This window comes from Camponotus floridanus, unplaced genomic scaffold (genome assembly GCF_003227725.1).
Source record: "Camponotus floridanus strain SB8 unplaced genomic scaffold, Cflo_v7.5 scaffold71, whole genome shotgun sequence".
Lineage (NCBI taxonomy): Eukaryota > Metazoa > Arthropoda > Insecta > Hymenoptera > Formicidae > Camponotus > Camponotus floridanus.
In genome coordinates, this window is record NW_020229840.1 from 38,588 (window position 1) to 55,320 (window position 16,733).

Below are 16,733 nucleotides of genomic sequence, written 5' to 3' on the forward strand. Positions count from 1 at the left end.
TCTTTTTTTGCCGCATGCTAATATTTTGATACGAATTGATCGATCCTTTTTAATTTCTCATTAATTATATTGTGAAAATCGCAAAATGGTAAAGAACTTTTCTATTCAGTTTAACCCGCTCTATTTATACATCAGAGAAATATCATTATATCTTAATTGTAAAAATATGTATTAGTCTTACTTTTTCAGTTATTTTCCATCAATGTCGTGACACATGATTAAAATATCAATGATTGTATAATTTCTATCATTCGCTATTTTATATATCAATCACTATTTTATATATCCAGCATTGAATTCTTCGATATTAGAATTTAATATTCAATCCAGCATTGAAATCACTGAGATTTATTATGCGATCGTCGAAGCTATATATATCAAAAGAATGATAATATATATGATCATTCAGTCTCTACATCTAGGACACATTGCAAGAACTAAAGTGAACGAAATCATTATCATCCCATGATCAAAGTGTACGTTATTTCCTACAATAAATTATAAATATTAGTAAATTTTCTTAAAAATGTTATATTAGCAATCAATAAAAAAATTATTTAACAAAAAACAATATAATACAAATTTTTAGGATACATTGAAATAAAACCCTTATTATCGACTGATTACATGATTTTATAAAAGAACAGAATAAATTTGACTCACTGATTCTCTTCCTCCTTTAGTTGTTGAATTGCAGACTTAAAATTTATTTTATTAATACTTTATCTTTACCATAACAAAAAAGTATATTAAGGAACATCTTATATTAAAGATTATAACAATTTGAAAATTGAAGGATAATCGAGAAAATCACAAAGGATTGTTGGAATGACCATAATTTGTTTAATGATAAAATAGTAATATTTTTTAATAATTTTACAATAACTATCATTTTTATTATTAGAAAATCAGTGCGTTTTTTTTATCCAATGTTCTTCATGTTTCAATTTTTTTGTAGCTTGAACTTATATTATTAAACATAAAATCTTAGATAAGTATATAGAGAATCCATTCACTGCATTGTTATGCAAGATAATTATGTTACATAGTATCACCGACATTCATTTTCAGTGAAGTCTTATTTAATATTGTTCAACAATAATATATATGTGCTTACATTAGTATCTCACAATGTAATACAGTTTTAATTATATAGAATTGGCATTCATTAATTTTATTGAATCCTATACAGGCAATAAAATCTTGTGTAAAGTAGTTCAATTTAACTATACCTATAAATTCATTCATGCTTGTGTTACTGTAACATCATACTTCGATGTAGACCATTCTTCAACTGAAAGAAAGGCAAATATATATGTTAAATATATGGTCTGGAAGACATTTACATTTTATCTATCAAGAAGACAAAATGTAAAAATTTACAATATCTCTTTCTTCTTATACATTAATATTTACTTTGTAGTTGGTCTTCTTGATGGTTCTGAAGCAGTAGGAGGTGGTGGAGGACCTCTGCGTGCTAACTCTTCTAGATAACCCATTAATAAACGACTCCGTTCATTGGAGGCAGCTTCAAGTACAAGAAATCTTCGATCCTTTCTGAGAATTTCCTCGATTTCTGGTAGGTGCGAACTATTTTCTTGAACTTTTTTGTACGTTTTATCAGTAATTAGTTTTGTTTCCTGAAAATCATATTTTTTTAGCAAAAACTATATTGAAAAAAAAATATATATATAAACTCACCTGTAAAAGCTCTCTAAAATCGGCTTTGGCAGCAACAAGTTTGTCCTTAATATATTCTTTAAACTCCTTCTCGCATTTCTGAAAAGCAAAAAATGTATGTACATACGAAATATAATAATGAATTGATGATAAGTAATAATGAAAATTTTAAATCAATATTTACTTTTTACAGTTATATTGACGATTATTACGTACCCGATCACTGGAAGAAAATTTCAAGTATCTAGGATCATCCTTCAACAATTTTTTAATATCCTTCCAGGATGCTGTTAATTCAGTCGATGCGCCTACTTCATCAAGCAACTCCCGAAATTTGTCGCGTTTTTTGCGACCTAATTGCTCGATGTGTTCATTAAACAGTCGTTCTTTTTCCTCGCGATCTAAACTTTCAGCAAGCTCCCACCTATGATCCTTTCTAAGTTGTCGTTTTGCTTCTCTCCATGCCAGATCACCGTTTCTCACCTAATTCAGATAAATATTCAAAATATTATGATCAAAAGTATCGATAATTCGTATCAAAAATATTATGCAACTGAAAATAATACCAAATCAGCGAGAAGAGCACTAAAGTGTTGAACCGCCTCTGTGTGACGATGATGCTGTCTTTCTTTATCCCTATCGCGAAGATGCGTAGCAAGAGTTCTTTGTACTTCTCTTTCTCTCTCTCGAAGACTAGCTTCTGCTCGTCTTTCACGTTCTCTTTTTTGTTTCTCCCGATCTTCCTCTGAATCGGAATGATCATCTCCATCTTCCTTCTGAACAATAACACAAAATTTATTTTATAAAAAAATGAAAAAACTGCAAAAGTGCTGAAAATATAAAAAAATAAATAGTGTAAAAGAAAAGGCAATATTGTTATTGTTAATTATTCTTACATCATTTTCTTTTTTTACACTTTTGTCATCACTTTCTTCGATTTCCCCGCTTTCTTTCTCTATCACCATCTCCTTCTTCTCCTTTCCATTTTCCTCCGCAGGAACTTCACTCTTCCGTTGCTTCTTTTCCTTCGTATTATCTTTATCTGTTCTGTCCTTATTAGATTTCGCCTCTTTAACTCTGTCTGAATCTTTACGATCTCTATCCTTCTTCTCCATCTTGTGATCTTTTTCTCTGTGTCGATGGTCTTTGTCTTTCTCCTTCTCCTTTTTCCGCTCATCCTTCAGTATGCGAACATAATCTCTAAACCAATCTTCCCGCGTAGTCGCCGACTCTACGACTCTGTATCTCCAATCCGATTCCAATTTTTTCTTACAATCGCTCCAATGCGAATGCCTGTCGATGTCTTTGTGTTCACGTAGCATTGCAAAGAATTCCTTTTTCACCTGAAACGCATTTAACATAAGAGTTTTCATCGCTGAAAAATAATTACTGTTTGCTTATGTACTATTATACAATTCTTTTGGTTTTAAGATCAGATTTTCTTGGCTCTCTTATATCATGCACGCTTTAATAGTATTTCCAATCAATTATTACACGCTCAACCACATTACAATCACTTTTATAAACATTTATAATATAATGACTTGTAATGTGGATCAAACTATTTCAACTTGCAAACCTTTTTTTAATTGATTTTCAAACTATATTTCATTAGGGGTAGAGAAGAAATAGTCATTCATGTTCATTTCTATCAGGAAGTATCACAACGTTAAGGGCTCTATTTTTTGTCGGATTTTTTTTTATTTTAATGTACTAAACTGGTTCATTGTGGCTGAAAAAAATTATGGACTTATTATTCCTGTAAAAATGATTATCATGTATTATGTAACCAGTCATCATTAAATATATATAGTATTAATCCTATGTACACATTATATAATTCAAAAAATGACTCAATTGATTTAAATTTTAATTTTTCAGAAAAACCATGTTCATTATATCTACATGATGTATTCGCATTTAATGATGACTAGAAGTGTAAGATAAGTACATATTTGACTGCCGTCCTTGCTGAAACGAAAAAATGTGGTTAGTACATTATGATTATTATTGTATTAACTCCAAAAACATTAGAAGCTCGCAGCCGTCCAAATTACGAAACGAGTTTCCATCTAATTTATTTTTTGCTCCTATTATTGCTAGACTCCAAAATATCTTCCGAAGAATCCATAATTTTATTTAAACAGTGTCTCGCGTATTTTATATAATACATCGCATCGTTTACAAAAATTGTAATGCTATTTTTTTCTTAAAACGTATATATTTTTTTTTATAAAAGTAACTAGAGATTCTTTTATTAAACTATTTTATATAAAAAAAAAGACGTTACATTATCAAAATAAAATACACTTCCTTCTCCTAAACCTCGATACTTCTAAATTATAATAAAATAGCAAAATTAAATACAATAGACAGAGTTTTGAACTGTCTAATCTATGCAACGTAAACCCAAGAATTATTCTATAACTTTTCTTCCGATTCCCATTGCGTAATTTGTAAACGACTAAAACGAAATATTTTGTGCAATAGCTATAATCTTTTATTGCATTAAAAAGAAATGTTTAGATAATATTATTTAATAAATAGTAATCAAAAAATTAATGATAATTCAGACGATGGCACGTCTTCGTCTTCAGATTGCCATAATATTCACTACTTGGATCCTGATCCTATGAAAAATTTTAAGATACTAAAAAATTTGTGCCAATTGTTTAAATTTGCTTTTTTTATCCGAGTGAAATTATTGTAAAAATCCTTGCATTACTTTTAGAACAATAATAGTGAATATTCAAGTCAAAATCCTCAAGACTATAAGCCAAATTTTTATAGAAACGCATTCATTTTAACGATGCCAAATCTAATTTATATTGTTACATATTAAAATTTTGTATTATAACTTATTGCAATCCTCTAAAATATATCTCTTAATAAAATTATAATTTCTTTTTATATTATTGATAAGAATCTTTGAGAGAATCTTAAAATTGGCTTAGTAATATACATATAAATATATATATATATATATTTTTGTTTTGAAAGTTATATGTAAAATTTCAAAAATGTCTATAAAAGTTTAAAAATATTTTTGTAAATAAAATTTATTATATTATGTATTGACATAAAAACAATAGAAAAAATTTTATGAATGTATATTTAATCTAATCATCTACATTTAATCTAATCATCATACAAAAAATAATTTTTTACTTAACAATATTAATAAAAGAAAGAAGTAATGCTATACAATCTATACAACTATTATTGAAAAATAAAATAGCAAATTATATATACATACATAATTTCTTGCATTAATAAATTTGTTTTTATGTCCATACATTTAATATAAATTCTGTGGTAGCATTAGAGAATCGACTTTTTCCAAATCGAAGTAACTGAACTCTGAGAAATTGTTCTTTGTGGAGATACTAATGCTACCTCGGGCATTTGCCTTTTTTTTCATCTTCCATATTAAATGATGAATTTACGTGAAAATTCTCAAATTGATTTTGACTCTGGGGAAAAGTTAATTTTTTGAAGAAACGAGGATTACGAGTAATATACAAATACCGAGTTCGTTCATTGTCATGACTCTGCTTTGGAGTAAAGAATGCGGCGCGCGAGGGTGTGCCAACAGTGACCCGCAGTGTAGGTGGGAATGGTAGATGACATCATCCATGCCACCAACCAGCTTCAGAACCAAGCCACTCCACATACGGAACCTGTCCTGCCTGCCTCCTGACTGAAGTGGAGAGTTCAGAACACATAAGTATATAAAGGAACCGTGACATACTAAGATTTTATTCTCTACAATTCCCATCTTAGAGCTACAAAACTTTTCGATTTCTATCGAGCAAATCTACTGGATTAGACAATTCTTATTAGAGAAATATATATATCTCCTGGTATATGTGTTCTTCAGCCATTATAATTTTAGGTATTCGTATTATCTTACAAGTGGAACAAAATAATAACATACCTATGAAACCTGAAAGAAATTAATCAATTATCGCTGTAAACATAAACTTTATTAAATATTATCAAATATATCCTCTTCTATCTAAAGTTAAAAACGCTTTCTATCTATTCTTAATTTGATTTTTATATCATCGCGCATTATAAAACTTCGCTTGATAAGGGGAGATAAAATTCTTGGATTTAATTAATCAAAATAATGTAATTATTTTTAAACATAGAAGCAGATACTGAATAAATATATATTTAGCCCATGCGCAACTTAGCGCAAATGTAGTATATACTACATTTACACACTGCTTCAAGTATTCGTCGTAAAGCAATTATGGAGCAATTTATTATAAATATATGACATCGGCCTGGAATGGAAGGAAAAGTTTATTGGACAGGATTTAAAACTAGGAAATATGGTTTGTATAATGATGCTCTTTTCTTAAAATAAAGAATTTAGGTACACTTTAGTAAAAATATATGTTCATATAAAATTATAACTCATTTTTAAGAAAATATAACTTTAATTATATAATTTATATTGGAGCAGGGCAAAAAAATAATTCTTAACAGACTTTAAACTCATATAAGCAATATGTGTGAAAATTGGTATGTGTAATATCATGTGAAATTTAATTTTTATTACAAAATTATAAAAATTTTAATGGATAAAAGTTTGCTGAATTAAATACATATCGTTAAAATTATTTGAAACATAATTATAAGATATCTTTTTTAAATATTATTATAATACAAAATTATTTATTACTATTTATAAAAGATTATAAAATGTACCTAAATCTTTTCTCCATATTTGTTAATATATACATATTTTTAACGGAATCTTAGAAAGGGATGTTGCTAGAATGTTTATTTTACTTATCATATTAAATGTTAAAAGTTTAATAAGTTAATTATAATGCCCTGAAAATCTTTTGCATTGCCACAATGCGCTCATTTAATAATGTTAATAAAATGAAAATACCTGTTCTCGTTTGGCTGTTTTTTCCTCTTTCTCCTTCTTTCGTACTTCCAGGAGATATTCGTTGAAAAGGCTTTCTCGTTCACGCATCTTTTCTACATTCTTAAATCGTTCATCTCTTCCGTGTTTTTGAGCAAAATCACTAAACGACGATCTATAAAATAACATCAGAAAAATTAATAAGATAAACAGAATTTTAAAAAATACGTTTTCCATGTATACATACTTTCCGTGAAGTCCAGCCTCTTCTAGAAGCTTCTGAAATTGATCTTTCCGTTCTTTCATCTTATTCCTCTTCTCTCGCCTTTCTTCTTCCGCTCTCTCCTTCACATATTTTTCAAAAACTTGTTTCCTTTCCTTTGATGTTAGAAGTAAGTAACGTGGATCGAACACTATTTTATGAAGTTCTTTTTCCCAAGTACTGAACGCAGATACCTAAAGATACAGTATAATGTGTTACAACAGAGCTAGGATTTACTTGCACATTTTAGCCAGATTTTGTGATTCATACTTTTCTCACGCGTATTAGCAATAAGTCATCGGATACACGTAAGGATGCGCGACATTTCTAGGAGTATCTATATGTAATCAGACGCAAATTTAATAATATTTTTTTAATAATATCGCAGAAGTTACGCAAATAAGTACGAGTTGGAAAAACTTGGAATGAGTTGATAAAACTTGGAATAAAATATCACAAATATCTGAATTATTATAGAACACATATGTACATAATTAATAAAAGAAAAATTATATTATTAATAAAATATAAAATATCGAAGAAAAAGTTTTAACTTTGAAAATTCTGGGAATATTAGAAAAGTATTATCTTATTACATTTATCTTATTATATACAGACGCTTCTGAGGCTAAAATATAGATTTTTTTATCACGACTTTTAAAGACTCGTTACTAATGCACGAACAGTGCGAAAAAAGCAATGGGTATAAATTACAAAATCTGGCCAAAATATGCAAATAAATTCCAATATCCTGTATCATAATAGGAATAAAGATATATTATAATTTACATCTTTCTCTGCAAGCATATCTCTGAACGATTTAATTCTGGTTTCCAACGGAACTATCGCTCTCTCCCTTGCTGCTCTCACCTCGGCCTCTATCGCAGCTTCCTTACCGATGTCAATGGTTTTCTTCTCTTCCTTTTCTTCCTCTTCTTTTATAGGTGTGCCTAAAATAATACAAAATTTATATTAAAAATCAATGTAATTATGCATTATACTTATTTTAGAGCAAGAATTATACTTTTGCTATCGTCGTGCTTTATTTTTTTTGCTGGTGTAGGTTGTTCGTCGTCACTGCTCTCACTAGTATCTGATTGGCGTGTTGGTTTCGCAGCACCGATTGCATCTGGTGGAGTTGATATCATCTTGTCGACATCTTGACGACCAATAAGATCATCCGGTCTTTCCCAGACAGATATCCGTGAAGAAGGATTGTAGAAAAATACCCGTGCATCTCCCGTCCAAACGACGCACCTTCACATACAATATATAGATGTTTTTTTATTTCATATAAATATATATTATACATATATATGAAATATAGTTAGACATACCATGGAGTTCCAGGCACTGGTGTACTAGAAATAGGTCTAGACTTGTCTTGAGGTTTTGCAGGTTCCTTTGCGGTGCTTTCTTCCTTCTTAGGCTTAGCGTTATCCGCGTCTTTTGTGTTATCTTTGGTTTCATGAGTGTTTTCTTGTGGCTTCTCTTGTTTGTTAGGTTCAGCCGTGGCGTTGTTATTGGTAACGGTAGTGGTTGCAACGACAGTACTCGTAGGAATAGCATTTGCTTCCTCATTCTTCTGCCGTAATGCCAATTTTGCATCTAATGAAACATTTTAATAATATATCAAAATTTAAGATTTGTGTTACAAAATTATGTCAGATTATATTATAAGGATTTTTTATGCAAAAGGTGCTCAGACATTATAAATCCTTATTAATTGTAATAATTCAGTTATAAATATACATATTTACTAATTACAGTATTAAAAATATACTCTATGAATATATGCAGATCTGTAAATATATACAGAATATACAGATGATTGAAATTACACATACTTTCCAAATCTTTCAATGGTTGTGGTTTTTCCCATACTGACTCTCCTGCTTTACTATTGTAATAGTACAATCTACCATCTGGTGCACGATGCTCAGTCCAAACCATAGCAGTTGCCACTAATTCAGCATCGAGTTGCGCAAGTATAGCAGGATCTTCAGCAGCTACTTGAGGCGCCATTACACCATGAGGCATTTGTGGCATACCTGAAAGATGCAAGTATGCATTATTTTAAAAGATGCATTATTTTAAACTACAATCTTTAAATATTTTTCCTTTATGTAATACTTGTTAAATATATTATTTTGTGACTATTACCCCAATTCGCTTGTGGTGGCCCATAACCACCAAAGGGTTGGAAACCTGGCGGTGGCATTCCGAACGGCGCCGCTCCAAACTGCGTAGCAATCGGACCACCAAACTGATTTGGCATTCTATGTTGCATAGGTATCATATTTGGCGGCGGTTGCATCATGTTTGTAGTTACAGTCGGCGTATTTATTGGTGGCGTGTTAGTAACTGTTGTAGGTGCTGTACCTGATATTTTAATCGATGACTTTAATTTTTTTTTAACAAAAATATTTTTATGTATTTCTCAGACTTAAATTTAAAAGATTTTATTGCTAAAATAAATATAAAGCATCAAGAATGTTTTAAAAATTAAGTAAAAGTTTATCTTCTCCAAAACTCATTAATTACCATTAGATTGATTTGTATCAGATGTTTGATTATTGACATCTGATGTATCATTCAATGTTGGAGGTGGCCCAGTACCAGGAGGTGCTGTACTTAACTGATTGATAGCATCTGCATTACTAGAAGATTGTTCGCTTTGAGAAATTCTATTTTCACTAATTTGAGTCGGTGTACTACTTGACGAAGTAGGTGTAGTGGATCGTGTTGTCGCTTGTTTCGATGCACCATGTACTAACTGCTCTAACTATAAAACCATGAAATATAATTTTTTTTTGTTTAATTAAATTAAATTTACAATATTAAATTTCATATAAGAACAAAATAAAATTTTATTTTCTAATATTCACACATTTATTATGATTCTTATAATAGCAGAGAAAATTTAACACAAAAATATTAGTTACAATTTAATAGGATAATATTTTTCCTCATACATATATTCATATACATATTTTTAAATATTTGACTTTTGACATAATTAAGCTTACTGTTGCATCTTTGTTATCGATAACTATCAACTTCTTTAATAAAAGAAGTTCTTATAAATATGTACTTACCTGATCCTGCACCATGACCTTTACATTTGGTCCCTCTGGTTTAGTCCATGTAGTATCTCTTGTACGAATATTGTAGTAATATGACTTGCCATCAGCAGCTTTTGTCTCTACCCATACTTCCCCATTGAGATCTAGACCTGGAATGTTTGCTTGCTGCTGTGATTGTTGTTGAGGTGGCTGTTGCTGTCCTGGAATCTACAATATATATTATTTAAAAACATATTCTTAAACTTTGTGTTGAATATTTTGATTTGAAATATCTATTTTTTTATTATTTAACTCTATTTTTGCAAAAGTGTGTATATATAAATTTTTATGTAGATTTATCATGCATGTGCATGTGCACACATATGTATTTTAAGATTTACTTTATTTATCTAATTTGTGACATATTATATAAATTGTGCTATAAGATAATAACTCTACTTTTTAAGAAAATAAGTTGCAATAATAAATAAATAAATTTACATAAAAATGTATACTATACAAATTAAAATACATTAGAAAAAACATCAATACTTTAATACAAGTGAGGTACAAGTGAATACAGATAAAAATAAGATTAAATGTATGTATTATAAATATATAAATATTTTTAAAGCTATTTTTGTACATACGCTATTCATGTTAGGTGGTCCCATTCCAGGAGGTGGCCCATATGGACCCGGTCCTGTACCAATAGGCCCATTCATCATATGTGGCGGTGGCTAAATCAAAATAATTATTTTTAAAAATCCCCATTATATTTATATAACTTATAAGTTTGATTTAAATAACAATTCAACTTATAATTATCGAGTGATGCATTACCATTCCTGGAGGTCCCATCATGTTAGGAGGTCCCATGAGATTTGGCGGGCCCATAGGTCCCCAACTAGGGTCAAATGGCGGCGGTCCTCGAAACCTTGGCCCAGCAGGGGGACAATTTGGCCTGGGTGGGCCCTCAAATGGAAATCCATTATTTGCGCCACGAAACATAGGTCCACGTGGTCCAAATCCTCTTCCTCGAAACCTTGGAGGCCCACCGCCCCTCATAGGGAAATCAAACCCACCTCTGCCACGACCCCTTAAATTATTTTTATATGTTTTGACTAGGATATCTTATCATTATATCATGCCACAGAGAGGAAGGGAGATCAGACGTATCTCTCGTATATTCCGAATCTTTCTCGAAAAAGCTTCATTCAACAATATACGAATCTGATCTGCTCACTTCGAGTACAACTACATTCCCCATAATGTTTCTACAAGACGCTGTAAAAATATCTCTTGTAAATAAATCATGACATGAATTTCACACAAAAAAAACTCCACGATACGGAATTGCGTTCCACGCAAATTGGAGTAAAAATAAAAGCCCGACATGCTGCTTATCAAGATCTCGTGAGAAAGAATACGATATTAATAAACAGATGCTGCGATCGGTCCTAAATCGAGCAGAAACATTACGGTGGGAAAACATCAGGGGGGAGAGACGCGGAGGGAGCGCGTGATGCGACCAGAGGGGTGGAGCGATGGCGGCAGGGCGGACGGAAGGGAAAGGGGGGTGGTGAAGAGAGCACATCAATCTCAGCGGTGCCGCGAGCTGGTGATCGCGAAAATCAACCGGCAACCGCGCAATCATGCGCCAGCCTGTCATACGCACCGAAAACCGCCACGGCCACGCGGCATAAAATGCCTGTAATCGTCCCCCTCGTAACTGTATTCCTCCGTCTCCTCCATGGCTTCGTCATTGTGCTCCTGTTCGTTGCTAGAGACGACGGGCTCGGCCGCGATCGCGGCCGGCTGTTCGCTGCTCGCGTCCATTCCGATGGATTACACGGAAAGAATCGGGGACAGCTGCGTTATAGCTCGTCCAGCTCACACGCCCATTTACCGATATCACTGCTATCGCGCTCTTTCCACGGCCGCTCTCGTTTCTCACGAAAAAACGCGCCGCAAACAAATTATTACTATTTTACGCGATGCAAGCTGTAAACATATTGCTGCCAACTGCGCGATTACACGAATCCCCACTCGACGCGCCGCCGTGGCATTCTTGGTAACTAGAGGCGCTCGGAGCGACTCCGAAACGTCAAACCGACCGCATCCCGACTTGGAGCGATTTATTCGAGCAGAGCCGGATTTAAAGATGTGGAGGCCCTGGGGCAACGAAGAGCTGGAGATCCCTAACTATTTTTGAATCAAAATCAAATAGAAATTTTTACGTTGTTTAAGGATGTATTGGAAATATATATATATATATATATATATATATATATATATATTACAATCAATGAGATTGCCGTGAATTTTTAATTTAACATTCTTAATAACATTCTAAATCGTCATGAATTATTTCAAATTTTTTTACTTGCTCCTTTAAAAGTTATTAATTTTTGAATTTTGCGATTTTAACATAGGATCTTATGTAAACGTTCAAGAGACAGGTAATAAATTATTCACAAACTATAAAAAGACAATGATACAAATTTCATTTTGTAATATTATATTCTTCATACATGTAAAAATATTCCCACAAAGTTTTAAAACAATTTATTTGCTCGTTTTGAAATTATTATTAAAAAATAACTGTGATTATCGATTCGACGCAATATTGATGATAAAACGTGGCAACATTTTCTTGGAAATTAAAACCTATTTATATTAAAGAATACTTTGAAGTATGATTTCGTGATTTTTAAAAAATTTTTGATCAATTAGAATTCGTATTCTGCCCAACTTTAATTTTTTGATACTTTGGATTAACTTTTGAGACGGTCCGTCCAATACATCCTTAAATAATTTATTGCGAAATAACAAGTTCTACAATATACATAGAGCCTTGTAAGTGTTGTATTCGATAGGAAATTTTATCCAAAAATTTGTGTTGTGAAGATCTCCTGGCTCAGCCCCTGATCCCCTCACCCTAAATCCGACCCTGTATTCGAGACGAGAAAGGCTGTAGATTTTTTTGCTCTTTAATGATTAACCAACTGCTTCGAAACTTTCGTAACGTCCAATGGAACGCCGCATTTTATCGAGTTACCAATTTGTGAGAATAAAAAGGCGCGAAAAGAGAGAATCCTGATATGGTGATAAACGTTGTATGAGATCGGTAATAAAAATTAGATAAATACCGAAGAAAAATATTATAAATCACAGATTTCAGTATTGTGGAAATAATAGAAAGTAAAGATTTTTAACATCTCTCTAATATAACGAAAATAGAGAAAATAAGGCTTTAAATAAGAATTGTTGCTTGCTTTTTATGTTGCATCTTTTTTTCATGTGTATATTTTCGCCTTCTATTTATGCATTCTATATGTTCTCTTTAACCAATTTTTAGCTACATGTGTAGTATAAAATATGTAATGCCAATAATTATTAAATATTAATTGATAGTCGGAATGTTTAGATTCTAATCAAAACAGCGTTGGTCAAAAAAGCCGAAGAGGAAGAAAAAATAAAGGCAGAAGGTTAGAATGAAAATGTGATACATCTTTACAACTAAATAATTAATGTTGCAAAATAAATTGTAAAGAATATAAAATTATTGTATGATAATCTAATGTAATCGGTATAAATAAAATTTGATATAGTTTTTAAATACTATTTGTATATCCATGTTAATAGAGTACTAGAAACAATAATATATATTGATCAATTTTATCTTTTAAATCTTTATCTTTCTTTTATAAAATATCTTTAATATATTAGATATATGTATAAATACACAATAATGTAAATTTATTGAGGGTACATTATTGTATTAAAACATCTATTTTTATACTAAATACTATTTTATACTATTATACTAAATTAATAACTGTTCAGAAATGCATGCTTATTAAATAATTAAATATTCTTGTTGTGCTATACTTTTTATTTTACAGATTATTATTAATAATGGCACCAATTTCCAAGGAAACTGGGGAAAATCTACTTTCAAGTCCAAAGGAAGAAGCAGCCGAAGAATTTGAAAGACAGCAAGTACAATATGAAGACTTGACTGTTGATTTTAATGATAAATTAATCGATTTCTCTAAACAATTTTGTCATATATATTCTGTAAGACTGGCAGAATTGAAAGCAATACTGATACCAAGAATTATTGCAAAATGGGGTAAGCTTTGTATAACAGTGTTTTATGCAAAAATATTCTATCTTTCTATAGGAATAATATGTAATAAAATTTTTGTACACAAATATCTTGTCACTGTGACTTAAATAAATAAAAAAGATATTTATTTTGTTCTTAGGAAAAGTAAAGATACTAAAGTTGGCAGAATTAGAAGATTTTGAAGGACAACAGTGTGTAATAGTTGGTACGCTCTATAAACATCAAAAGTGGAAGCCATCGATATTACATGAGTTAAGCGAAGATTATCAACTCACATTACCAGAACTAAGATCAAATTATTGCTCAGAAAAGGATCAACTTTTCTTGGAAGATGAAATGTTACGTATCAGATTACTAATTGAAGATGCAGAGATGAAAAATTATGTTACAGGTATTGTATGTGCCATATTAGGCCACAAAGAAAAAGATGGCAATTTTGTGGTAAGTGTAAATTTTTAAAATCTTAATTTTTTTTTTGTATTTGTAATACATGCAAAATTATCCTTTTATATCTTATTCAGGTCAAGGAATGGTGCTTTCCTGGTTGTGTGCCTAAAAGTTCACTGACACAATTAAAGTCCAAAGGAAAACTATTATTTCTATCTGGGCTCGATTTGGCAAACAATTCAAAGAGTTTGTCATTAGGTCTTTTAACTGAATGGATATGTGGCATGGCAGGAAATGCAATTGTTCAAGAAAATGCTACTTGTATTGTTCAAATTATTATTGCTGGTATATACCCTGGTATATTCTTATGCCTTTAATTGTGTAACCGATTTTAATTTTACATTTTACTTATTAAATATCAGGTAATTCTGTCAAAACTGTTACAAAAACAAATACTTTAATGGGACATGCTGAAGGGAAGGCACAAGATGCCGCGATAGCAAACGAAGTTGCTGTAGCAACAACACTCTTAGACGTATTTCTTGCTGAAATAGCAACATGTTGTTGTATCACTTTAATGCCAGGTCAACATGATCCTGTAAATGCAATGCTGCCTCAAAAACCACTGCATCCATGTATACTACCACTAACATCTAGGTATTGTGCAAATATATCTATCATTGTGTAAATTATATGTGACGTCAATGAATAGGAAATAAGATTATATTTTTAAAACTACTTGTGTGTGTGTGTGAAAATGAATTTATTTTCTATTGTGTAGCAAAAATGATTTAAAAATCACTTTTATGAACTTATATTTAATAACACACATGCATTCTTAATATATTTAAATTTCACTCTTTTATTCAATTCTTTTAAATTCAATTTGAATGACCAAATCAAATTTAAGTAATATATAACAATAATAAGGCTTTAAAAAATTGACAAGATTGGATTGATATATAAAAAATAGAATACAATGACAAAAGCAATATACGGTCCGGATGATAATAAAACGCAAAAAAGAAAGGCTAAAAAGACTGTAACGCAAGATGTTAAAGCATAAAAATAGAAGTAATAATAAAAGACTCTAAGTGAGAGACATAGTATATTAATAATCAGTTATATATAAAAATACATACATACGTTTCGATCTTTTCAAGATCCTGTTCAATGTTCAATAAGTCGTTAGAAAATAAACAAAATTAAAATAATAATAACAGAGCGCGATTAAACAAGGATAAGCGCGATAGGAAACAAATATACATTTTTTATTATTTTTTGATAAAAAATAGATTTAATTTCCTATATCAAATTTTACTGATTCATAAAAGAGCTTTTATTTTGAACCATAGTCGAAATTTAATCTATGCGTAAATATAATTCTGATTAAAATAGTGTCGTGTTTTCTAGATTTGAAAGTTTTAAAGGTGCAACTAATCCGTGGATCGGCAAAATCGCTGAACGTGTAATAATGGGTAGCAGTGGTCAGCCGATTGATGATATCATAAAAGCGACTGGTGCAACAGATATCTCTCCCTTAGATTGGTTGGAAAGAACTCTGTTTTGGAGGCATATGTGTCCGACAGCTCCAGACACATTACCAGTACATCCTTACTCTGTAAAAGATCCATTTATCATAAATTATTGTCCAGATATATACTTTGTGGGCAACACAGATAAATTTGAAACAAAACTGTGGAGAGGTAAATATTATAAAGCAAAATTTGATAAAATTGTTTATGTTTTACTGATTAAGCATTATTATTACATTAGTATTATTAAACGCATTTGTGTAAAATGCATCAGATTTATTTCTCACTTTTGATGCTACAATATTGCATAGATATTTTGATACTGTTAATATCTTCTTACATTTTGCTAAAGAACTAAAGAAAGTACATTCAACTGTATTTGTAGGTGAAGAAAATCAGGTGGTGAGACTAATTTGTATTCCAAAGTTTTCCTCTACAAATCTTGCAGTTATGGTGGACATAGAAACTTTGGATACTGAAGTAATTTATTTTGGTACAAGTACACCCTAAATTTGTAATTTGTTTGAATACGACTAAGATAAAAATAATTAATATAATATGTGACATTTTCTATCAGATCATTATCAAAACATATTTTTATACTCTCATTATACTTTTAAAACAAAATAAAAATATTTTTATATTTTAATACAATATTATGTTGTACAGCAAAAAATTTTCATACAATCATTCATACACAAATTATCAAATATTTTGATTCATAATTGTTTTATCATTATCATAAAAAAATTACAATCATAAGAATATGTGTGCATATAAGTAT

General features: G+C 30.6%; 2 protein-coding genes across 4 annotated transcripts; one reads left to right on the forward strand and one right to left on the reverse strand.

The window, feature by feature from the left end:
- Positions 1-1,007: 1,007 nt before the first annotated feature.
- On the reverse strand, positions 1,008-11,910 carry LOC105254140 (transcription elongation regulator 1). 2 transcript variants are annotated; one of them, XM_011262642.3, is made up of 18 exons: positions 11,571-11,910; positions 10,736-10,979; positions 10,543-10,632; positions 9,926-10,120; positions 9,372-9,612; positions 8,991-9,209; positions 8,675-8,878; positions 8,165-8,435; positions 7,852-8,084; positions 7,617-7,777; positions 6,813-7,021; positions 6,590-6,740; positions 2,577-3,023; positions 2,247-2,456; positions 1,897-2,163; positions 1,702-1,779; positions 1,417-1,640; positions 1,008-1,294 (listed from the first exon to the last, which is right to left on the reverse strand). In XM_011262642.3, exons 1-18 carry the CDS (start codon positions 11,729-11,731, stop codon positions 1,291-1,293), a joined length of 3,609 nt encoding a protein of 1,202 aa, XP_011260944.1. In that variant the 5' UTR covers positions 11,732-11,910; the 3' UTR covers positions 1,008-1,290. The 2 variants fall into 2 exon arrangements, with proteins under 2 accessions (XP_011260944.1, XP_011260943.1); XM_011262641.3 differs by having other exon boundaries at positions 10,736-10,991.
- A 1,032-nt stretch (positions 11,911-12,942) lies between these two features.
- Positions 12,943-16,546, forward strand: LOC105254139 (DNA polymerase delta small subunit). 2 transcript variants are annotated; one of them, XM_011262640.3, is made up of 8 exons: positions 12,943-13,022; positions 13,323-13,383; positions 13,801-14,030; positions 14,167-14,468; positions 14,549-14,759; positions 14,837-15,071; positions 15,828-16,120; positions 16,335-16,546. In XM_011262640.3, the coding sequence occupies exons 3-8, from the start codon at positions 13,814-13,816 to the stop codon at positions 16,457-16,459; spliced, it is 1,383 nt and encodes a 460-aa protein (XP_011260942.1). In that variant the 5' UTR covers positions 12,943-13,022; positions 13,323-13,383; positions 13,801-13,813; the 3' UTR covers positions 16,460-16,546. The 2 variants fall into 2 exon arrangements, with proteins under 2 accessions (XP_011260942.1, XP_011260941.1); XM_011262639.3 differs by having other exon boundaries at positions 12,966-13,096.
- Positions 16,547-16,733: the final 187 nt, after the last annotated feature.